The sequence below is a fragment of the Ziziphus jujuba genome, chromosome 2 (genome assembly GCF_031755915.1).
Source record: "Ziziphus jujuba cultivar Dongzao chromosome 2, ASM3175591v1".
Taxonomy (NCBI): Eukaryota; Viridiplantae; Streptophyta; class Magnoliopsida; order Rosales; family Rhamnaceae; genus Ziziphus; species Ziziphus jujuba.
The window spans coordinates 31,644,186-31,668,606 of NC_083380.1; the positions used below are offsets into that span (position 1 = coordinate 31,644,186).

A 24,421-nucleotide genomic window follows, 5' to 3' on the forward strand; every position below is an offset into this window, starting at 1 on the left:
TAACAAACTCCCACTGACCCATAGCAGTCTCAACTACCTAACAATCCCATACGCGACACATGTTTCTCAAATATGCCTACCGGTAAAGCCTTGGTCAGTGGATCTGCCACCATGCTATAAGTCGGCATGTGAATAACAGTAATGAGGCCCTCTTCAACTTTCTCCTTTACCACAAAATATTTCACATTAATGTACTTTGCACCAGGAGTACCTTTTAAATTATTAGAGAAAGACACTGCTGTAGTATTATCACAATACATCATAATAGGTCTCTCAATGGAGTCAACTACTCCTAAATCACAGATAAAATTCCGTAGCCAAACTGCATGACGGGTAGCCTCATAACACGCCATATATTCTGCCTCCATAGTCAAGGATGCTGTCATTGAATGCTTGGCACTCCGCCAAGACACAGCACCTCCTGCCATGATAAATATATAACCAGTGGTAGATTTCTTATCATCTACACAACCTTTATAGTCTGCATCACTATAACCCACTACTTCAAGAGAGTTGGTGTGATGATATGTCAACATATGATCTTTAGTACCCTGAAGATATCTAAAGACCTTCTTAACTGCTTGGTAATGAATAGGACCAGGATTGCTCATAAATCTACCAAGCACACCCAAAGCAAAAGCTATATTAGGCCGTGTACATACTTGAGCATACATCAAACTATCTACTGCTGAAGAATAGTGAACATTCTTCATTGCCATCCTTTCTCTATTATTCTTGGGACACTGATCCTTAGAAAACTTTTCACCTTTCGTAACCGGTACACTTCCAGGAGAACAGTTATGCATATCAAATCTCTTAAGGATTCTATAAATATAAGCTCTCTAAGACAATTGCAACCCATAATTAGTCCTATCTCGAACAATCTTGATGCCCAAAACAAAAGAAGCCTCACCAAGAAATTTCATATCAAAATGGTTGCACAACATCCGCTTTGTCTCAACCAACAGGTCAGTGTCATTAGTAGCCAAAAATATGTCATCAACATACAACACCAGACATATAAAACTGCTCCCATTGACCTTCATATATATGCATCTATCAACAACATTCTCTTTAAAGCCATTTTTGGTGACAACCTCATCAAACTTAAGATACCATTGTCTTGAAGCTTGCTTAAGACCATAAATAGATTTCTTAAGCTTACAAACCAAATTACCATTCTCTGTTTGTTGGAAACTAACTGGTTGAACCATATATACATCCTCATATAAATCACCATTCAGAAAAGCAGTCTTGACATCCATCTGATGCAACGCCAGGTCATAATGCACCACAATCGCCATAATGATTCTAAAAGAATCCTTTGTGGATACAGGAGAGAAAGTCTGTGTATAATCAATTCCTTCCGTCTGGCTAAACCCTTTAGCTACAAGTCTAACCTTATACCTCTCCACTTGACCATTGGAGTCCTTTTTAGTCTTAAAGACCCATTTGCACCCAATAGGCTTGCTACCCTCTAGTAACTCAACCAAATCCCAAACTCTATTTGATGCCATGGATTTCATTTCATCTTCCATTGCATCCAACCAAAAATTTGAGTTTGAACTGCTTATGGCCTCCTCATAAGTGACTGGATCTAAATCATCACTTATGTCAAACTCATGCTCCTGCAAGTAAACCTTATTGTCATCAGGAATAGCTGATCTCCTAGTCCTTGGTGACCTTCTCAAAGGTACATCAGCATCTGCAATAGCTGGAATATCCTGCTCTTCAACAATGAGTTCATTTTGACCAACTACTAGTTCATCAACTACTCGATCAACAATATCTTTATCAGGAACAACTATACTGGGAATGAAAACACTTTCTTCTCTAAATTGAGATTCCCTTGGACCATTACTATCATCAAACCCAAAATCATCTTCAAAATAAATGGCCCTGTCTGATTCCACGATCCTGGTGGTGTGCGAAAGATAAAAGAATCTTGAACCCCTAGATCCTATACAATAGCCAACAAAATATCCACTAATGGTTTTAGGATCCAACTTCTTAATTTGGGGATTATAAATCTTTACTTCAGCTTTGCAACCCCATATTCGAAAATGGTGCAAATTAGGCTTTCTTCCTGACCACAACTCAAAAGGTGTCTTAGGAACGGACTTACTTGGAACTTGATTCAAAATATAAGCCGCCGTTCTTAAAGCCTCTCCCCACAAATAATCTGGCAAACTAGAATTTGCCAACATAGATCGTACCATATCCAACAAAATCCTATTCCTTCTCTCAGCTATGCCATTTTGCTGAGGTGTACTAGGCATCGTATATTGCGCATCAATGCCACACTCACTCAAATAAATAGCAAAAGGCCCTGGGTTCCTTCCAGTTTCATCATATCTACCATAAAACTCACCACCTTTATCAGACCTTACAGCTTTTATTTTCTTATTCTTTTGAAGCTCCATCTTTACCTTAAACTCTTTAAAGGCAACTAAAGAATCTGACTTCTCACGAATAAGCTCAACATGTCCATAACCAGAGTAATCGTCAATGAAAGTAATAAAATATCTATAACCACCCAAAGCAGTTGGTGTAAAAGGTCCACATATGTCAGTGTGGATTAACTCTAAAACATCTCCACACCTAGCTAACTTATCCTTTCTTACCTTGGCAGTTAACTTTCCTTTCACACATTCAACACAAGTCAACAGATCAGAGAAATCAAGATTAGGAAGTATCCCATCCTTCACTAACCTTTCCATTCTGTGCCTAGAAATATGTCCCAAACGTTTATGCTATAACATTGAGGAATTGTCATTAACTCTTGGGCATTTGGAAGCAACAATAGAATTAATAGAGAAATTGAGACCATTATTAAATAAATCAAGCTTATATAAATTGCCACATAAAGTTCCAAAACCAACAACTTTACCATCATTAAATAATTCAACTTTGTTATTTCCAAACAAAAAACTATAACCTTGTCTATCCAAAACAGAAATAGACAACAAGTTTCTTCTTATTGAAGGTACATAAGAAACTTCTTGCAACTCCAAAGCATATCCAGTGGCAAGCTTCAACTTGATTGTTCCCACATTGTTCACCTTCACTCTTGAGCTATCTCCCATATAAACATGCTGCTCAAGATTGGTTGGGCCCCTTCGGCTTATCATCCCCTACAACGAATTAGTAACATGAATTGTTGCTCCAGTATCTAACCACCAAGAATTCATAGGCATATCAATAATATTGGTCTCAATCATTAAAATATTACCTTTCTTTTCTTGCTTTCCCTTCAAATGCCAACAATCTATCTTTTTGTGTCCAACTTTATTGCAGTAGCCACACTTTCCATTGAAGTAGGCTTTCCTTTCCTCTATGTGATGAGCTCCATCCCTAGGCACTTTTGGCTTCATACCAGAAAACTTCTTCTTGTTGGGCTTAAATTCTTGTCTAGACGTAAATCCTTGTCCAGGCTTAAATCCTTGTCCTTTCTTTTGGAAAAACTTCTTGGACTTATCTACCTGATGTGAAACCATAGCAATAGACCTAGACTTACTTAATTTAATATCATCCTCTTCCTTGACAAGGATAGCAGTCAATTCCTCCAAGCTACAACCTTCTTTCTTAGTATTCAAACTCAACCTTATATTATCAAACTGTGATGGAAGACTCCTCATTATAGAATAGGTCAAGAACTCCTCTCCAATGTCCATCTTAAGGTCCTTCAGCTTATTATAATAGGAGGAAAGTAGCATAATATGGTCCCTTACTCCTTTAATACCATCATACTTGGTATTATTCAATAGGTCCAAATAATGATGCTTCTCATTCATATCAAAGTTGATAAACTTCTTTCCTATCTCCTCAAGAAGTCCCTTTGCAGTATCCACTTTAGGAATACTAGCATATATTGTAACAGCCCAGTCCACCCGCATCAAGATATTGTCCGCTTTGGGTCCGGTCCGCACGGTTTTGCTCTTCCCGACCCCATTACAACGGTGGGTCACACGAAAAGGCTTCTTGAAGGGAAAGGTATCCACACGCTTATAAACCATGCTTCGTTCCCCTTTCCAATCGATGTGGAATGTTACATATATGGCCTCATCCATGTAATTCTCCATCATCATCATACAACACTTATTAGAGTGCTTTCAATCCTCATAAAGTTTCTTAGCTGCTGCAGTACTCTCATCAGTCAGTATCTCTGGTGGATCTATCTCTAAAGCCAAATCCAATTTCATAAATGTCAAATTCATAACTAAAATCTTCTTCCACTTCTGATAATTTGTCCTATCCAATTTCATCATGGCAGTCATGGGCAGAAAGTTTGGGGTGCTACTAGCTGTAAAAATAGTAAACAACAAGAAATTCAAAAATTTAAAACAATTCAATTACCATTTTCCAGCCCCTCAACACAAAAACACAAACATAAATATCGCTTAGGGTCTTTGTAGCACTAAAGATACCCTTCGCGGGCTAGAGCCAGTAAACCAAATAACCACAATCAAATGCATTGAATTGAATCACCGATAGGGCAACTCAGAACCTGCAATACATGGCATTTAATTAACTTCCACTGCCATTTCAGGCGTCATACAAAGAAACTAAAACTACCGATAGGGTAGCCTAGTTACCTGTATAGACCCTGGTTAGTAAGTGGGAGAAAAATAACATATTGGCAATTTCATGATAAAGGTAAATAAAAGATAACCCATCCATTATGCCAACACACATTACATTGGTACACATAATGCAGACAAAATAAGTTTCACGACAGGTGAGTACCTAAAATCCCACACTACTATACCAACTAGGCACAAAGCCTATTTGGGTAAGCTCACACAATCCAATTTTCCAATCACAAATATTTAATTTAATTTAATAAAATTGGAATGTGATAATTAAACAAATAAATAAACAATAAATAAATAAATTGAATAATTGAATCATTAAATTAATTAATAAATAAATCAATAATAAAATATAAAATATAAATAATAAAAAAAGAGAGAATAAAAATAAATAAGGTTTTTTTTTTTTTTTTTGCCTGTTGACATCAGCAAACAACACGTCTTGCAGACATCAGCACAAGGCTCCAAACGGCATGCCATTTCTCTCTTCTTCTTCACCCAACCGAGTCACAGGTGACTCGGTTCCAGTCCAAACGGGTCACACGACCCGCTAATTCGACCCGCCTGGAAATTTCTTTTCCGGCAATCTTTTTCTACAATTTTGGTGCCATTTGATTCCTCTTTTCTTGGGCAATGTTTTCCACAAATCAATTTCAATGTTTTAGCAACCAAAATCAATGCCCAAGAAAACTTATTCGTTCGGCCAAAATGGGGTTTCTCAAAATTTTTTTTTAATTCAAAAAACAAAAAAAAAAAAGGTTTCCAATCCAATTAAAGATGTTAAATAATACAATTCATAACAACAACCTATTTTTCCACCGTGCCCAGATCTTAATTCAAACTAAAACAAAAAATTCACATAATTTGCACAAACTCAATATAAACCCGATATTGCACAAGAGAAAAGAAAATTAATCAATAAAATTCAGAATTAAAATTTGGATCTCCAGACAATCAATAGCCGTCAACACAAATGAATATCACATATTGGATTTCAGAAAACAAGCACGTAATAATAGAATCATTAGGATGAGAGAATAATTATAAAATAAATATCATGTCATCAATATACACGATGAAAGTTCAATGGCCATATATCAATATAACAACAAATTTCAAAATAATTTTTTATACATATTAACCATGTGCTCTGATACCAATTGTTAGATTTTATGGATCTAAATATACATAATAAATTCCATTAATCATAAATCACTAACCTCCAAACACAGCCATTGATAAATTAAATCTTTAATCCTGCAAAATAGAAAACAATATAAAGTAGTGCCTATGGATACACTACTCTCAAATCACTCTCAGATCTCTGAAAACCCTAATATCAAAATATCGTATAGTATTTTTTTGTTTGCTTGCCCTAGACCTTTTACAGTCTCTGCAAGTCACACTTACCCATTAATTTTAACACACACAAAATAATAATAATTTAATAATATAATAATACTAGAAAAAATATGGGTAAGTCATTGGTCTTTTAAAGAGAGTTGGTCCTCCAGTCTAATAGGCCAACTGGAGTCTTATAAAGAGTGTGTGACGAAGGGCCCTACTACAAAATAATAAAATAAGCCAGTCCCATTAATGACATAAATAGGTCCTGTAAGTGAGTAATTGATTATGCCAAGTCCACAAATATTAATTTATTCAACAGAAGGCACTTTAAAGGTTACGGTTTCCGTTGCAGGCTTATGGCTAAACCAGTATGGAATATCAGATCCTGGAAGTGTAGCTTCAATTTTTGAGTCCCTAAAGAATCGCTGCAACTTAATGGAAATCATTAGTTTAACGCAAACACGCATACACACACACACACATATGTATAACCATGATATACTTGCCACAACTATATATATATATATATATACAGACAGAGAAAGAGCGAGAGAGACAGAGACTGACTGTGTCATTGGAAATGATCTTGGCCATTATCTCCCATGGAGTCTCAACCAATGACTTGCAGTGGCTTGCTTTTATACTAATTTGAAATCCTAGAAGCTCTGGAATTTCCTGAAGTCGTTGACAATTAGCTAAACTAAGATCTGAAAGCTTAGAAAGCCTACTAACGAACTTGTTATCAGATAGATCTAACCATTCAAGTAAGAGAAAACTAAAAGGAGTTCCAAGAATCTAGGTTTGTTATAAATTCAAATTTCTCAATAGGGTAGGGAAACATTTGGAGTTTCGAGCAGCCTTCAAAATTTAATAATCTAAAATATTTGGACAGTAGATTACTTGGAACAGTCTTGAGATTGCTGCAGCATCGAGCATCTAATCTAACCAACTTATTAAGAAATCCATCGGACTCATTAATCTCAACTAAACTTGTACAATTGTCAACATATTAGCTCTCGAGCAGCCTTCAATCTTTCAAAATTCTGCAAACAGAAGATAAAAATTGGAAAAAATGTAAATTAGCTAGCTATTGAGGAACATGACAATGTAATTATAATGAACTACTTACATAACAATTGTACCTTGAATCCTTTGTCAAGTTGATGGATATGGCTATAAGGCATGTTGAGTACAGCAAGTTGTTTTGGACCAGAATTGAAGGAAAATGTGGGAAACTGGTATCCCGGCAAATCAATTAGCCTTAACTCATTAGGAAGGTACTCAATGGCACCAGAAAGGACTACATTAGCAAATATACGTAGTCGAAGCCTTTTTATTTTTAGGAATGATTTAGCATTCAAGTATGGAGTTCTCTGTTCAGGCAACTTCAGCATAATTCCTTCAAGCGTATTTGTGCCCTAAATAGGTCAAAGGAGAGAAAAGCATAGCAATCGTCATATCAATATATATATATATATATACAACAAAATCATGTTAAAAGTTAATGCCAAGGAGCTTGTAGAAGAGGCTTACAATGTTTTCTAAGAAAACGTGAAAAACATCATCTGGAGACCATAATCTACTACATTTGCCAGCTTTAGGGGATTCCTGGCAGACAATTTCCTTACCCACTTTTTCTATCAATCGATGCATTCCTAGCCTATTGTACTCTACATTTATAAGAGACATATCTGTAAGAACTTTAATTCCAATGATCGGGCAGAAATTACTACTTCCAAGTACCTTAATAACATAATCTTTGTCCTCTCCAACAAAGAAACATGCAATATCAAGGAAAAGACTCTTCTCATTGTCCTGTAAAGCATCATAACTTATTTTAAATACTTCATATATTTTCTTGTCCGGCTTCTTTTCCAAATTATGTATTGCACTTTTCCATTGTTCTTCTGTCATACCACATAGGAAGGAAGCCAATACTACAAGAGCTAATTGAAGGCCATCAGCATAACATACAACACGATTTGAGAGCACAAGGTAATTTTCTAGAGGTTTCTCCCTCTTAAAAGCATTCCAACTTAAGAGTACAAGAGCTCTCTCATGATCCATTCCCCGGACTTCATATATTACATTAACTCCATGAGTGGCTAGCAAGTGTTTATTTCTGGTTGTTATGATGATTCTACTTCCTAAGCCAAACCACTTATGGCCTCCTGCTAATGTATCCAACTGATCTAGTTCATCAACATCGTCAAGAATGAGAAGTACTCGTTTGTTGCAAAGCCTTTCCTTCATGATGTTGATACCTCTATTAATATTCCCAACCTTCAAATTTTTATCCCCAGGCATGTCAACCAAAAGCACTTCTTGCAGCTGAGCAAAACCAAAATGTTGCTTGGATGTTTCTCTAACATCTACAAGGAAGCTGAAAACTTCAAATTCATCCATAAAACTACTAAAAGAAGCTTTAGCAATAGTTGTTTTTCCTATCCCACCATGTCCATGGATGCCTATGAATCGCACATCCTTCTCTCCAGCATCTATTAATGAAGCCAACTCATGTAGATGGGATTCAATTCCAGCAGGGTATTTGGCAACATGTAGAAATGTACGATTCAATTTGCTCAGTGTGGCTTCAACAATTCTTTGGATCAATTGAGATTCATCTCTTTAAATAGATATATGAGAAAATAAATTGATTATTATGGTAAAACACACAACACAGCACTACAAAATAAAATTATTTTTGTTTCAACATGTCACATGCATGCTTAGAAGTATAAAATTTTCTAATCAAAGGTAATAGCTACATAGAGGGTTTTTTTTTCCTTTTTTTATTTTTATTTTTTATCATTACGATAATTTATAATCTAAAGGAGAGGGACGTGGTGTCTCTATGCACTATATCTCATGGATATGGTATAAACAACATGCCAATTAAGCCAATTTACTTGACAGCTACACCAATTGAGCCAATTTACCTTGCAAGGATTTAACTTTTCGTGACTATAAATTTAATTTTAATTATAACCAAGAGTACTATCTCTTAAAGATCTGATTGTGTGACTAAAACTTATACCCCTGCACATAAACACATTAATATTTTTAGGATTTAAAATATGATTAATGGCAAATTTTGATCAAATATAATATAGGGCAATATACAGAACCATCGTCCCCCATCTCTCTATTAAGTAGTGATGAGTAAACTAGTTATAATATTTAATTTTCAATTTTGTTTTATCGAAAATTATTATACATTTAAAATATTAGGACAATTCTCCTACCAGGAAGTTTTAACCCTTTTTTTCATTCCGATCTCACTTTTCAGTTTTTGAATTGCATTAAAAATTGAAATGTTAAATTATTTTTTAACTTTGAATGAGTCTAGATAAGGTTCATTTTATGTTTATAGAATTTTAATATATCACACAACTTATTTAAACTATCAAAACATTTTTAAATCTTAGCTCTTAAAAAGATCTAAAAATTGATAAATAAGATTTGCATAAGAAATGCATCAAAATGTTCTAATGAGAAACTAATTGATATAAATATAAAATTATACATTCAAAAATATTCATGTGATTTTATTTTGTGAGGCTAAAATGGAGATTTTAGTCATTATGTAATTTACTGTATGATATATTTTGTCACAATTATGGCATATATGTATATGAAAAAAATACATTTCATCAAACAACAACAACAACAACAACATAATAATAATAATAATAATAATAATAATAATAATAACAACTAACAAATGTAAATAGATGAGCATATATTGAAATTTACCCTAGTTTGGACTAGTATTCATTAACAAATGAATATGATGGATGGATTAAGGTGAGTTGACAAGAAATTTACATACCCATTGTCTAAATGCCATCCGGATAAATTGGCAGCTTTATTCAAAGCAATCTTCCACTCGGGCAGCTTTTCTTTCTTCTTCTTATCGGAACTTTGTTCATATTGAGCTAACGCTTCTCCAAAATTGCCCCTGTGATTTCTTATGTCAGAAGGATCCACAAATAAAAATATTGGCCAAATCACTTGTTGAAGTGATTCTCGACATTTAAAGATCTCCACTAGTTCATCCAAACACCACGACGAAGATGCATAGCTTTTGGAGAAGATGATGATTGATATCTTTGATGCTTTGATGGCCGTGATAAGTGAGGTTGAAATTCCTTCTCCCCTCCTCAGCTCTTCATTGTCAATGAAAGTTTGAATTCCTTTTTGCTGCAAGGCTCTATAAAGATGGCTTGTGAAATTGTTCCGCATATCTATGCCTCTAAAGCTCAAGAAAACATCATGCTGTCCTGCTCCATGGCAACTAGAAAAATTGGAGGAGGGAAAAGAGGTAGAGGGAAGCAAGTAAGCCATACGAAGCGTAAGTAATTAATTCAGTATTCTCAGCTTTTTCTGAATCACTAAATGCAATAATCAGATGATAAACATAAATTGGAGCAGCCTACTTCAATGGAGACGCTAAAGTCAATGGTGTTTTTATATAGGGTTTTTAGCATCTTTGACCCTCAATTATTAAACTTTTACACTTTGATCCCTATTTTTTTTTTTTTCATTTTGGTCCCTAAAATTCAACTTTTGATACATTATATTCTTTAAACTATTTTTATCTACTTTTTAAACAGTTTAGTGTCCTTGTTACAACAACAAAACAATGAAGTTACAATCAAACAACCCTACAAAATATTTGTATGTTGCATAAAGTACTTTGTGTATACGTGCTTAAAATTGTTAAAAAAATTTTAAAAAAAAAATTAAGATTAAAGTGCACAAAAAATTAAAATTTAAAGATCAAAATGTTAATTAAAAAAAGTTTGAGAGAACAAATTAAAATACAAAAGCATAATAATTGAGAGGCATAAATGCTAAATATTCTATTGATTTATTTATTTATTTGGTAAATGCCGGAAACCCAATTTTATTTGGTAACTTCTGTGAAGATGGACAGGGGAATATTTGGACTCGGACAACAAAAATCAGGTAAAGACTTGCATTATGACCAACTCAAACAAATCTGTTTAGTTTCTTAATTTTCTTTGGTGCTTTTTTTTTTTTTGGCTAGAGAGTGCTTATACCAATAAGATGCTTTCCCCCTCTATATTTTAATCCATCTCTTCACGTTCACCAATTCAGATCTGTTTTGTAGAAAAGTGAACGTTGACTATTAATCTGTCTTCATTTGTATTAATTGCAAGGAAAATCAACATTGATAACTTGATATTGTGAATAATAATAATAACTGAATAATTAAATAAGATGGCATTGGATATTAACAATATTTAAAAGAATAATAAAAAAAAAAGCATCCGGAAATTAACACGGATCTCACCCGTAGTGACCCAGTTTTCTGGAATTTTATTTCCTCCAGTGATAAAAATATATGTGACTCTGACTTTTCTAACAAGATCATTGAAGAAGAGAGATTAAGACATATCCAATGGCCCTTTTTTTTTTTTTTTTTTTTTTTTTTGTTTAGTGAAGTTTCTCATCCTTTCTAAAAGATGGGAAACAGAAAATTATTCAGTGAAACCGTCGTCGTACATAGTCAAGCAAGTGATCCATAAAAAATTCGGCTATTGTACAGGATGTATTTTTGCCAAGACTAATCAAAGTTAAGCTTTTACTAAATTAGCTTCTTTTTAAAATCTTAGCAAAGGCAATAAACGAAATGGTAATTTATAGGCTACTTCCATGAAGATCCATCTTTATTTTGCGGCTAGTCAACTTGGACCAACGAAAGGTAAAAAGACTTTCTAATGGATCTAACCAAATGGACGTGGTTCAACCTTTAATCTGCCATATTTAAAATTAAAAAAAAAAATTATAATAATAATATAATTCAATCTTATTAGAATCATGCTAGTGGCCTTGTCCTTTTATCTTTCATCATATGAGCCAGAGGCTTGTTAGACCGGGTCCCCTGTAGGACCCACATGAACTTTAGCAGTCGGTTGTTGGTCTTAATCACAGCTAGGATGGCAACTGTAACCATCCACTCATGCATTGGGTCTATCAAAAATTGCTAGGCGTAGTCTGTGAGACAGTTTACACAACATGTAGAAGATTAAATTTCAACTCAGTAGCAGAAATCATAATAACAAAGACAAATGAGAAGAAATGGCAAAAATAGACAAAGAAGCACAAGATTTTAACGTAGTTCAAATGTCTAAGAGAAAATCTACATCCATGGGCGAACAAGGAAGAAGATATTCATTATCTAGCAAAATAACTTACAAGCACACACCAGGACGTACCAGTACATACCAGTACATATGGAAGAACAGAGCTTTTCTTTCTTTTGCTCCAAGAAAACTCACTCTCACTCCTCTTACTGTCTCACGCTTCTATTATATCCATAAAGCATGACATTTAGCCACGAAAAGGATTTTTTTCTTTCTCTTTTTTTTTTTTTTTTTTGTTTTAAATATCATTACGAGGGATGAGGTGTCTCTACCCACTGTATCTCATGGATGTGGGTGTCATAAAACATAGCAATTGAGCCATTTTACTTGACAGCTACAAGAAGGATTTAACTTTTCGTGACTATAAATTTAATTTTAATTATAACCAATGGTACAATCTGTTAAATATCTGACTGTGTGACTAAAACTTATATATAACACCCCTGCATATAAACACATTAATATTTTTGTGATTTAAAATATGCTTTATGGAAGATTTTGATCAAATATAATATAGGGCAAAATACAGAACTACCTTCCCCCATCTCTCTATTAAGTAGTTATAAGTAACCCCAACTAGTTATAATATTTAATTTTCAATTTTGTTTTATCAAAAATTATTTTACATTTAAGATATTAGGAGAATTCTCCTATGAGGAAGTTCTAATAGTTTTATCATTAGAATTTTACTTATTAATTGAAATGCTTTAAAGGTTGAAATGTAGAATTATTTTTGTAATTTAGATGAGTTCATATAAAGTTTACTTTACCTTTTATAGAATTTTAATATATCATCCTATTCATTTAGATCATCAAAACATCTTTAAATCTCAACTCTTAAAAATATCTAAAAATTGATAAAAAAAAATTCTGGTGATGAAAATCTAATTGATATAAATATAAAATTTTACTTTAAAAGATATTCATGTGATTTTATTTTGTGAGGGTAAAATGGAGATTTTAGCCATTATGTAACAATTATGGTACATATGCATATGAAAAAATTACATTTCAACACTTACCATAATAATAATAATAATAATAATAATAGAAAACAAACGAAAATAGATGAGCATATATTCATATAAAGTTTACTTTACCTTTTATAGAATTTTAATATATCACCCTATTCATTTAGATCATCAAAACATCTTTAAATCTCAACTCTTAAAAATATCTAAAAATTGATAAAAAAAAATTCTGGTGGTGAAAATCTAATTGATATAAATATAAAATTTTACTTTAAAAAATATTCATGTGATTTTATTTTGTGAGGGTAAAATGGAGATTTTAGCCATTATGTAACAATTATGGTACATATGTAACACCCCGTCCCAAATCGCACCGGAATCCGTGCACGTTGACCGTTGACCGAGCGGGTCAAAAGTTAACTTTTTGCTCCAGTTGGAATTTCGAGTTGACCAGGGTACCGTGGCGAAGTGCATGATGCCCCGAGTTCGTAGACTAGTAGCACGTCAAAAACGGAGCTACGGTTTGAAAGTTATGAGCAAAACAAGTTGCGGTCCAAACTGTCCAAGGGGTGCCCAAGTTGACTTTTTATTTATGGGGAAATGAGCTTTGACTCATGCATGGTTGTGAAGTGCTCATCGATACGAGTTCACAGACTAGCGGCACGCTTAAAACGGACATCCGGTTAAAAAGTTATGGACGCGTGAAGTTCGCCGGATACCGTATTATTTTATTATATCTGGCTTAAGTGCACAGTGATGCCACGTGTCAGCTTCTAATTGGTCCATGTGGCATGAACAGTGTCACACGGGGGTTTTTATTTGATAAAATTCTCGGGGAAGAGAGAGAAAGAGAGAGAGGAGAAAGAAAGAGAGAGAGAGTCCGACCGGCACCGAAATTTTTCAAATTTTCCTGCCGAATTACTGTACATGCACCGGCCAGCAAGATTCCCCTCCCCATTTCCGGCAAAACCTCAACTTTTCACGGCGATCAGCCGCCGGACGCGCCCGGATCGGACGTTCGAAGATCGGCGGTGAGTTTTTCCCTCCACCGCCGGCCACCCCCGATCAACCCATTTTTGGCCATTTTCTGGCCACACGCGCCTGACACCCTTCATCCACTCCTCAAGTCCGGCTGACCTACCAAGTTTTACGGCCATCGGACCACCGACGCGCCGCGATCGGAGCGTTTTCCGGCGAGGGGCCGGAAATCTTCAAACCGTGATTTCTCCGCCGTCCGGCCTCCGTTTGCCTCACCGCCGGTCCCGTTGGATTGCTCTCCCCACGATCTTCAATTCTGCAAAAAATCACAGCCAACGGCCACCGCACGCGCCGCCGCCGGCGACGATTGCCGGTGACCGTGGCGGCTCGCCGGAAGTTACTGTTCCGGCGAGTACCCAATTTCCCTGCCGGCTCCAGTCCACTGTGTTCGACCTCCTGAACCCGAATCCGCCATCCGTTTCCGCCAATTCGCGATGGTTTGGGAGAATTGTGGAGCCGAAACCCGAAAAGCTTTCCGGTGAAATTCCGACCCCGTCGGGTACGATCACCGGAAATTAAGACCGAATCTGTGATCATCATCACTCGAGCTTCGATTCGGTATATAATTCGTAAATTTTAGATATCGTTTGGTGTCTGCTCCCCGGGTACCATTTGGGGGTTACCCGAATAAAATATTAATATTTGTGGTTTGGTACTGTGGATGTTTAGGTGCACATGCGAGTAGCGGAGTCGATCATACGGAGGATCTTGATTGAGATACATGCTTAAGGTGAGTGACCCACCTTCAAATTTATTTTGGAAATTTAATTGGTGAATATTATGTGAGATTTAAATATGGGAATTAAAATTCTATGTGCCAAATAATTATTTGATTTATTGTGGATTTATTGGTGAATTTATTGGATTTAAGAAAATGTGCATTCTATAAAATTATGCCATGTGAAATTATTTCATGGTTTCGAGGATTTTGAAATTCTTGTGGTTTTAATATTAAATTGGGCATGATTTGATTTTCAAATATTTCAAAGAAAATATTTGGTTATGTTGGTGATTTCAATTTTTATAAAATATGCCCATGGAATATTACGAGATTTGATTATTATATTTCGAGAATTATTTATGTTATTGGGAAAATGTGGATATTTGAATTGATGGATTTGGGAGTTGGTGGATTTGAAAATCATAGAATTTATGGTATTGATTATAAAGAAATTGTGGAGAATTTCCCGGGTTCAAGCGGATGGAATATACCCGCTGTGTTTATGCAAAGGTGTGAGTTTTGTTATATAAATTCAATATGTGGATTTTATGATTTTTAGATGCACCGTGCACGTACTGGTGTTCTGTTTATATGTGATATGGTTAGTGTGCACACGGTTGTGATTAGCGCGCAGGTGGGTGTGAGTAGCGCGCAAGTGATATTATGAGGTTGTCCTGTGGTTGCTATCGGATGAGGGTAGGCCACCCCCCATGGCCGGGACACCAGGTTAGCAGCGGCGCAGTGGGACGCCACGCGACTGTATGCTGGTTTCTTTCTATAACCTCCTGTCTGGCGGTACCTTGGGACGCTGGGTACTGTTGGTGCCACTGGTATATAGTGGGTGCATCAAATGATTTTCAGAACTGTGTTTTAAAAATAAAATGTTTGGAAACTGTATTGGAATTAAAAATATAATTATTACTGTTCTGGTATTTATTTGATGTCTCGGTTTTCGGGGATTACGAACAAGGGTTTTGTGAAAAAGTTTTAAAAGGGGAACTTTTCCAACTGAAAGAATGGTAAGGGTTTTGAGAGAAATTATTATTTCCAAATAATTATTATTTATCTATTTTATTATCGTGGTATTATATTGTATAGTAGATAGGGTCACTCACTGAGATGATTAGCATCTCACACTTTTAAATTCCGTTCCTCTAGGTACCAGGTTGTCGGTGTTCATTCGGAGCGGACTTGATCTTCCTCGCTGTTTTAGTTCGGCAGTACCGTTTCTTCTTTTATTGCAGTTGTAATATTTCTTTCACTCTTGCTGTATTCTATACTTTGTAGTACTTCATAAAGCTCTGTATACTGTATGGGACAGTTATGTATTTATTTTGCACTGGATTACTGTATTTATATTGAAGTGCTGAAATTTGTGGAACCAACTTGTAGTACTGTGGGAGGAATAAGGGGACAATTATAGAAGTGCGTTTTCAATGCAGGGAATTTTGTGGTAAGTCCATCCCTTAGGGGAGGTTCTGCCGGATTTTCCATAGGAGGGTTCGGTAGGGTTTCCCTGGGATCAGGGCTTGTCTAAGGTTCCGGTGGGGAACTTTGGACGGGTCCTGACAACATATGTATATGAAAAAATTACATTTCAACACTTACCATAATAATAATAATAATAATAATAATAATAATAATAATAATAATAATAATAATAGAAAACAAACGAAAATAGATGGGCATATATTGAAATTTACCCTAGTTTGGACTAGAATTCGTTAACAAATGAAATATGATGGATGGATTAAGTTGAATTGATAAGAAATTTAGATATCCATAGTCCAAATGCCATCCAGATAAATTGGCAGCTTTATTCAAAGCAATCTTCCACTTAGGCAGCTTTTCCTTATTTTTCTTATCGGAACTTCCTTTACATTGAGCTAATGCTTTTCCAAAACAGCCCATGTGATTTCTTACATCAGAAGGGTACATATATAAAAATATTGGCCAAACCAGTTGTTGAAGCGATTCTTGACATTTAAAAATCTCCACTAGTTCATCCAAACACCACGACGAAGATGCATAGTTTTTGGAGAAGATGATGATAGATATCTTTGAATCTCTAATCCCAGTGATAAGCGAGGATGAAATTTCTTCTCCCCTCCTCAGCTCTTCATTGTCAATGAAAGTCTAAATTCCCTTTTGTTGCAAAGCTTTGTACAGATGGCCAGTAAAATTGTTGTGCTTATCTTCACCTCTAAAACTCGAGAAAACATCATGTTGTTGTGTTGTTGTTCTTCCATGGTTACTTAAGGAAGAGGTAGAGGGAAGCTGGTGAGCCATTTTTCTTTAATTTTCCAGTCAATATTATGATGTAGATGCATATGATATGGATGTATGTTAATGGTAAGGTAACTTCCATGAAGATGCTCATCAATGTCGACGTTTAATTTAATGCCAAGATGGATACCAATTATTCAGTGGTACCACCGTGGTGAAAAGACCAAAATTGCCCCCTCGTTTTATGTGCAAGTCAATTTCTGGCTTAATATGTTTGAAGTTGTAAACAACTTAGATAGGCCTTGGCTTCTTTTTGGTGACTTAAATGAAATCATAGATGGGTCAGAAAAGCTTGGAGGACGCAATATCTAGAGAAGAAAACTTTTTTTAAAAGAGTTTATAAATGAAGTGAATGGTTTTGATTTAAACTTCAATGGAGGCCGATTCACTTGGGACAATCGACATAGTGGACAAACTCTCATCAGGGAATGGCTAGGCCGAGCCATTGCAAGCAGAGATTGACTTGACAGCAACCCACAGGCTCTGGTGGAGCATATTCAATCCGAAGCCTCTGACCACTGCCCTATACTGATTCGCTCTGACAGAGAAGAGAAAAAGGCAAATAGACCATTTAGATTTTTCAAAGCTTGGATCACCGACAAATCAAGCTGCTATGTTGTCGATAAAGTTTGGAATTCTAATCATCGCCCCGGGATGGAATGCCACAAACTCAAAAGGAGTCTCTCAGAAACTTCTAAGGCTCTCAAAATATGGAATAAGAAAATCTTTGGTCTTGCTAACAAGAAAACCCAAGAATTAGAATCTGAGCTGACACTTATTCAACAGGAGGACTACCGAGATCTTGCCAAAGAATCCATTGTCTTGGATAAACTGAAGGTCTACAGAGACAGATGGGAATCTATTCTTCGACAAAAATCTAGAGAAGTTTGGCTTAAGGAAAGGGACGAAAACACTAGCTTTTTCCACGCCAATTTACTTAATAGAAGACAAAGGAACACCATTCGAACAATCAAGGCTAATCACGACTGGCTCCATGACCCCGAGCAAATAGGACAGCATTTCATACAACAATTCACAGACCTATTCACCTCAGACCATCCTCGAATCCCAGAAGCTATTAAAGAGATGGGAGGCAGCTACATTACTCAAGAGGAAAATTTGGAGTTAATGAGAATTCCTTTGGCTAAGGAAATCAAAGAGGCAGTCTGGAACTTACACCCCTTGAAAAGCCCCTGCCCAGATGGATTCTTCGGCATTTTCTTCAGGAGTTATTGGAGAACTGTCCAAGAAAAGGTTGTGAACTTTACTCAGGAATGCTTCAGGTTAAAAAGAATCCCATGCTTGGTCAACAAAACTTTCCTGGTTCTCATCCCAAAAGTGACCCAACCTCAAAACTTCAACCAATTCAAACCAATTAGCCTATGTAATTTTGTTTACAAAATTGTGGCCAGAATCCTCGCCAAGAGACTTAACCTTCTAGTTGATAAGTTTATCTCCCATAATCAGGGGGCTTTCGTAAAAGGCAGGTGGATTGCAGAGAATACCGTTATTGCCCAAGAGGTAGTGCATAGGGTCCGTTCACACAAAGGAAAGAAAGCCTTGATGATAATCAAAATAGACCTCAAAAAAGCCTACGACCGTCTAGAATGGAGCTATATCGACAAGGCTTCTGAAATATGGGGTTTCTCCATGGACTTTCGATGGATGATTCAAAGCTGCTTGAGCTCGGTTAATTTCTCTTTATTGCTCAACGGGAACATGTATGGTTCTTTCCAGCCCGAGAGAGGCATCTACCAAGGTGATCCGCTCTCTCCTAGTTTGTTCATTTTATGCTTTGAATTTCTTACTAGGATTCTTGCCAAAGAGGAGGAACAAGGTTAGATCCATGGCATTAAAGTTGCTCGCAATGCCCCAGGGATTTCACACCTCATGTACGCAGATGACCTTTTAGTAATGTGCCGAGCAGAACCTGCAGAAGCTGAAATCATCAAGGGCTACTTAGACAAATATTGTTACTGGTCGGGACAGGCTATTAATGCAGCTAAGTCCAACATTCTCTTCTCCAAATCCACCCCTAGAACTGATCAGAGGCTAATTAGAGACATTCTAGGCTTCAAGGATATGGGAAATAAAGCTGTTTACCTTGGAAACTCCTTAGTGCTGGGAAGAAATAAGACAAAAGAGTTCTTTAGAGTTAAAGAAAAAGTCAGTTACAGACTTGAAGGGTGGAACAAACACCTCCTCTCCGAGGCTGGAAAATCCACTCTTGTCAAATCAGTAGTACAGGCTATCCCAACTTATACCATGACCACCCACCTTCTCCCTACAGGTGTCTGTGATGATCTTGATGCTCTCATGTGCAAGTTTTAGTGGAAGTCGAATCCTAAGACCTCGGGTTTCTTGGCTCTAAAAGCCTAGAAGGAAATTTGCAAACCCAAGGACTTGGGTGGCTTGGGATTCAGAAGGTTTAAAGACATGAATTTGACTTTACTGGCTTAGCTTGGTTGGAAGCTGGCCAATGGGAAGAATTGCTTATGGACTCAGATTCTTAGAGCCAAATATCTTCAAAATTCTACCTTTTTTGGATACAAGGCGAAAATAGGAGATTCAAATGTTTGGCAACGTCTGATCAAGATTCGGAATATCCTCTGCATAGATACTTGTTATCGCATAGGAGACCGGTCCTCTATTGACATATGGCAGGATCCTTGGCTCCCCGACCTTCCTAATAAAACCCCTATAGCAATGGAAATTCTAAATATCACAAACTGAAGATGTGTTTACGAGCAATGGGATGAGACAGGAACCTCCTGGAATAAGGGACTTATTCGGCAAATTTGTGTCACAGAATCAGCTGAAGCAATTCTCAAACTGGATCTACCAAGCGTTCCATGTGAAGATAAACTTATTTGGCAAGGAAACAAGGAAGGAAATTTCTCGGTTAAAAGTTGCTACAGCATCCCCTTTAGAGAAGAATAGAATAGAGAATCTCATAGAGTTTGGAGGAAACTTAAAATCCAGGAACATCTCAAAATCTTTTTCTCGAGAGTCCTTGCGAAAGCAATTCCCTCTTGGGAGGCTATCTTTAATAAAACAGGTAAAGGAGATCAGTGCTGTGTTCTCTGTGGAGCAGAGATTGAAATGTTCTTTCATCTCTTCAAGGAGTGCCACAGCATCAGAAGGCTTGCCTTTGCAAGCAATTAGGGCTGCAGACTTGATTGCTGGGACATATCTAATATAGAAGAGTTAATGGTTTTTTGTATTGATCCAAAGCCAGATGCTTGTTTCCAGATATGGAAGGAAGAACAATCACAATTTTTCTTGTCTTTCTTATGTATGCTGCCTGGAACCATAGGAATGAGAAGATTTTCTCCAAGATCTCCTCACACAAAGATTTTGTATTTCGGTTCAACCGGTCAGTAGAAGAGTTCCTAGCTTAGGGAGAAGCAAGAAAAGATTCATCCTTTTCTCTTAAGGAAATGTGGACACCCCCTCGAGAGGGCTAGAGGAAGATCAACGTGGACGCAGCCTTCATCAATGGCCAAGCAGGAATTGCTTTCGTTGACAAGGATTGTAAAGGAAATCTCCTCTCTCTCGCTTCAAATTTGGTCACCTACAACTCTCCTTTGGAAGCTGAACTCAAAGCTATTACCTGGGCAGCAAGCCTAGCAGCTGAGCAGAATTGGGATAAGATTTGCTGGTCTTCTGACAGTCCCTTGGTGGTCAAGGGCATTACCGAACAAGAGGATCCCTCTACATGGTCTACCAGAAATGATCTCCTTTTTCTTAGGTCTTTATTTGCCAATTTCAATTGGTCTATTTCCTGGAATTCAAGGTTGAATAATAATGCCGCAGACTTGCTTGCTAAAAAAGCTCTTCATGACAATTTGCTTTTTGACTGTACTGGTAATTCTATCTCTCTTCCAAGAGATCTTTTAAATATTTTGACCATCGACCTGTTGGGAGGTGGTTTCTCGTTGTAATTCCTCCTCTTTTGGAGGCTTTTTGTGCCTTTGGCAATGAATTATTTTTTCATAAAAAAAAAAAATGGAAAAAGGATGGATGGTGCACTGTTCAGAGTTTTTTTATTTTTAATTTTATGAATGTGCACTGTCCTGATTGGAAGAAATAGTTATAAATAAAAAAATAGTTTAGGTAGGTGGACTAGTTTAGCGACTAAAGTCTCCTTATTTAATTTTGCGCATGCTCCTCGTTCATGGCTTTTTCATTATTATTATTTTTTTATTGAAATTTGAAATGAGAGGCAAAAAAAAAAAAAAAAAAAAAACAACAAAACAAAATGGTTTATTAATCGCTGCACTGTTTCTACTGCTATACAGAACAAATCATCATTCATGTTATTTAATTTGTTTTAAAAATGTTTTTGAACAAAAATTTTAGAAAGAAGGGAATGAAAACGAAAAAAGCTACGGTTTATCAGGGAAAAAAAAATCCAAAAATTTTGTCTTCTTCGGAAAAAAAACTAAATGCCAGTACCAAACTACCCCTTGGCTTTATAACTTTTTGCCTAGCCCTGTTTCTATTTTTTCTTCTTCTTCGACCATAAAATCCCAAAGCTCTTCGAATCAGAAAGAGAAAGATTTAAAATTTTTGGAGAACTGGGTTTTTGTTCTTATTTGTCACTAATTTCTTGTGGTTGCGGGTCAGAGCCGTCTTTACTTAAACCCATATTCTGGAAATTTTCTTTTTGTGTTTCTAACTAATCTTCAAAACCACCACCATTTTTGCAGGGCTTTCTTCTAAGAAGAATTCAGGCTCTGGTTGTGTTAGCTTGTAATGAAGAAGTTAAAAAGATGGTACAGAGAAAGATGTCAAATTGGTTTTTTTTTTTTTAAAAAAAAAAGGAAATAAAGAAAAAAGGCATTTGAAGCTATCAGCGTTGGCAACATTGAGTTTTCAGTTTGAGGCTACTATGGATTTATGCTTCAAATTCCCGGTGGTGGGTCTTTTTATTCAGGTAAACTGTCTTTAGGCCTCTTGAAGATTTTTTTAAATGTGGTAGTTTCTGTAACTGAAAATCATAGGAATATTAATCGAAAGCCTTGTTATGCTCATTATGCTGTGATAATTATGACTTTTCTGCACAAAAACATGACCCTTTTTATTTTGTGAGACTTGGGGAGTCGAACTTAGGATCATTATGAAACAGTAGCTTTGACAATGGTTATCGAGTCAGGAACAAAAACCTGAATTGAAATGTCAGAAAATTTTAAAAGCATCACTTATATTTTCTAGAAAGGTAAGGTAACAATAAACAAACATATCATTATGATTCATACACACATTCGTCTTTGTATGTTCAGATTTCCGACAAAACTCCACCATATAACTTTGTTACTTTTCTTATAACAATATCTTCTATCTGTCCAGTGAACCTTTTCCTTTATCTTTCATCATCCATCTTCCTTCTGGTTTTGTTGAAATAGGTTGCTTTTGTAGCATATTCTCTGTTTCTGCTGTTTTTGTCCCCAAAGGTTGAAAATGCCTCTTCCTATAACTGGATGATTCTGATTCTCTATGACTAGTGTACTCAGCAACTCTTCTCTTAATTATTGGAAACTTGCCAGCAAAAACTGTCCATAGGAAGACAGAATCTTATGGAATAAATCCTTAAACAACCTATGTATTCTCATTAATAAGAGTCTTATCACAGCATGCATATGCTGTCCTGTTCTTTATTATCATACCAATGAATGTTTCAAGCTAGAGAAATTGTGCTTGACCATAACCAGAAAGAGAAATTTGATTTCGATCTTGCTTAAACTCAACCAGTTCAGAAATGCTAATATAGATGTAGACTTACGTGTATTTTGCAGCGTCCTTTTGAAAACTTTAAACTCTTCTCCTTCAGTGATCAAGCACTTTCCTCAAGGCACTATATCTGTTTCACTATAAAAGCCATCTGCAAATATATTAGCTCTTCAAAGGCAAAGCGAGTAACTACCGAACATATTATGACCACAAGCACAACTATCAATAGCCATCTACAAACGTGTGTTTAATATGTCCAATTTTCAAAAGTAAACGTAAAGCCAGAGTTGCAAGAGTCATGGAACTTACATAAATCCCCTGCGGATCTGACATAGTCTATTAAAAAACTTGTAATGAAATAGGATATAATCACAATTTCCCACCGTAGTTTTATGACAAATTTGTATAATGATGTAATTTAACGGCAAATTAAAAAAATAAAAAAAGCCTCGAACAATAATTTTTACCGGTATTTTTTTTAACAAATGCGACAACAAGACATGTTTTTTTTGTAGTGAGTTCTTCCATGTCCTTCGTTTCAGATATGTTGGCTAGTTCTTCATCCTCTTCCATGTGCTCTGTTTCAAAAATGTTAGCTAGTTCTTTAGAAGAAGTCACATCTTCTACTTCCATGTCCGTTGTTTCAGAAATGTTTGTCACTTTCTCTTTCTTTTCCAAGTCTCTATTTCAAATATGTTGGTCCTGGCAGATACACTTGCCCTTTTCTCCTGTGAACTCCAACTGAATTGGTTGCCTTCATTAGCAAAATCATCAAAGGTTTTGTCAATAATACCCTCTGTTTCAGAAATGTTGGCCACTTCTTCCTCCTCTTCAAAGTCCTCTATTTCAAACATGTTGTTCCTGCCGGATACACCTGCCCTTTTCTGCTGTGAACTCCAACTGAATTGGATGCCTCCATGAGCAAAATCATCAAAGGTTCTCTCAACAATATGTGAAATAGTATCAGAGACTTTGATCCTCTTTTGTTCGATCATTAATTCATCTTGATCCCATAGTACATGAATCCCACAACGAATAGAGATGGACATTTCTCCGTCATAATTATAATCATATTTCTTTCTTCTGTCCAAGAATTGATTTTGTTAACAAGATTTATTTTTTTTAGGACACTTATTTTGGTACCCTTGAATGGAGAGTATGGCAAGCACTCGGAAAGAAGGGTGCTAGCGGGGAGATAAATAAGCCACATATCCCCTGGTTCTATCAAAATGCTCTCTCTTCTAAGAGACCCTACACGAGAATCACTTTCCTGAAGTAGTTCAAATGACATTTCCATCATTTGTTTCCTCATTAGTGATCTTGAGACAGCACAAATAATCACTGCAGCCATTTTGTTTGACATATTCCGAGGCACATCAAAGTTTACAGATTCCATTATAGACTATGGCTAAACCAGTCTGGAATTTTAGGTCCTGGAAGCGTAACTTCAATTTCTGAGTCCCTCAAGAATCCCTGCAACTTAATGGAAATCATTAGTTTAACACACATGGATACTCTGAATATAGTATAATTGTCACATTTATAAATAGAGATAGACTG

General features: G+C 36.1%; 2 protein-coding genes across 2 annotated transcripts in view; both read right to left on the reverse strand.

Annotated features, from left to right (window-relative positions):
- Positions 1-6,247: 6,247 nt before the first annotated feature.
- On the reverse strand, positions 6,248-10,184 carry LOC107419515 (disease resistance protein RPV1). Its single transcript, XM_048474861.1, has 6 exons — positions 9,772-10,184; positions 7,473-8,565; positions 7,082-7,357; positions 6,946-6,982; positions 6,507-6,691; positions 6,248-6,364 (listed from the first exon to the last, which is right to left on the reverse strand). Exons 1-6 carry the CDS (start codon positions 10,182-10,184, stop codon positions 6,248-6,250), a joined length of 2,121 nt encoding a protein of 706 aa, XP_048330818.1.
- Positions 10,185-24,256: 14,072 nt separating this feature from the next.
- Positions 24,257-24,421, reverse strand: part of LOC107419514 (disease resistance protein RPV1) — a 37,397-nt gene continuing 37,232 nt past the window's right edge. The window contains exon 7 of the mRNA XM_048474862.1: positions 24,257-24,334. Within this exon, the coding sequence (XP_048330819.1) occupies positions 24,257-24,334 (78 nt within the window). The remainder of the gene's footprint in view (positions 24,335-24,421) is intronic.

What these genes read in the sequence shown, in the direction of transcription:
- LOC107419515 (XM_048474861.1), bottom strand. Translation starts at nt 10,184, where the DNA reads ATGCGGAACAATTTCACAAGCCATCTTTATAGAGCCTTGCAGCAAAAA. An exon ending in ACGTTTTCTTAGAAAACATT is followed by an intron (nt 7,358 to 7,472) that starts GTAAGCCTCTTC and finishes TGACCTATTTAG; the next exon opens with GGCACAAATACGCTTGAAGG. An exon ending in AGATCATTTCCAATGACACA is followed by an intron (nt 6,365 to 6,506) that starts GTCAGTCTCTGT and finishes ATTAAGTTGCAG; the next exon opens with CGATTCTTTAGGGACTCAAA.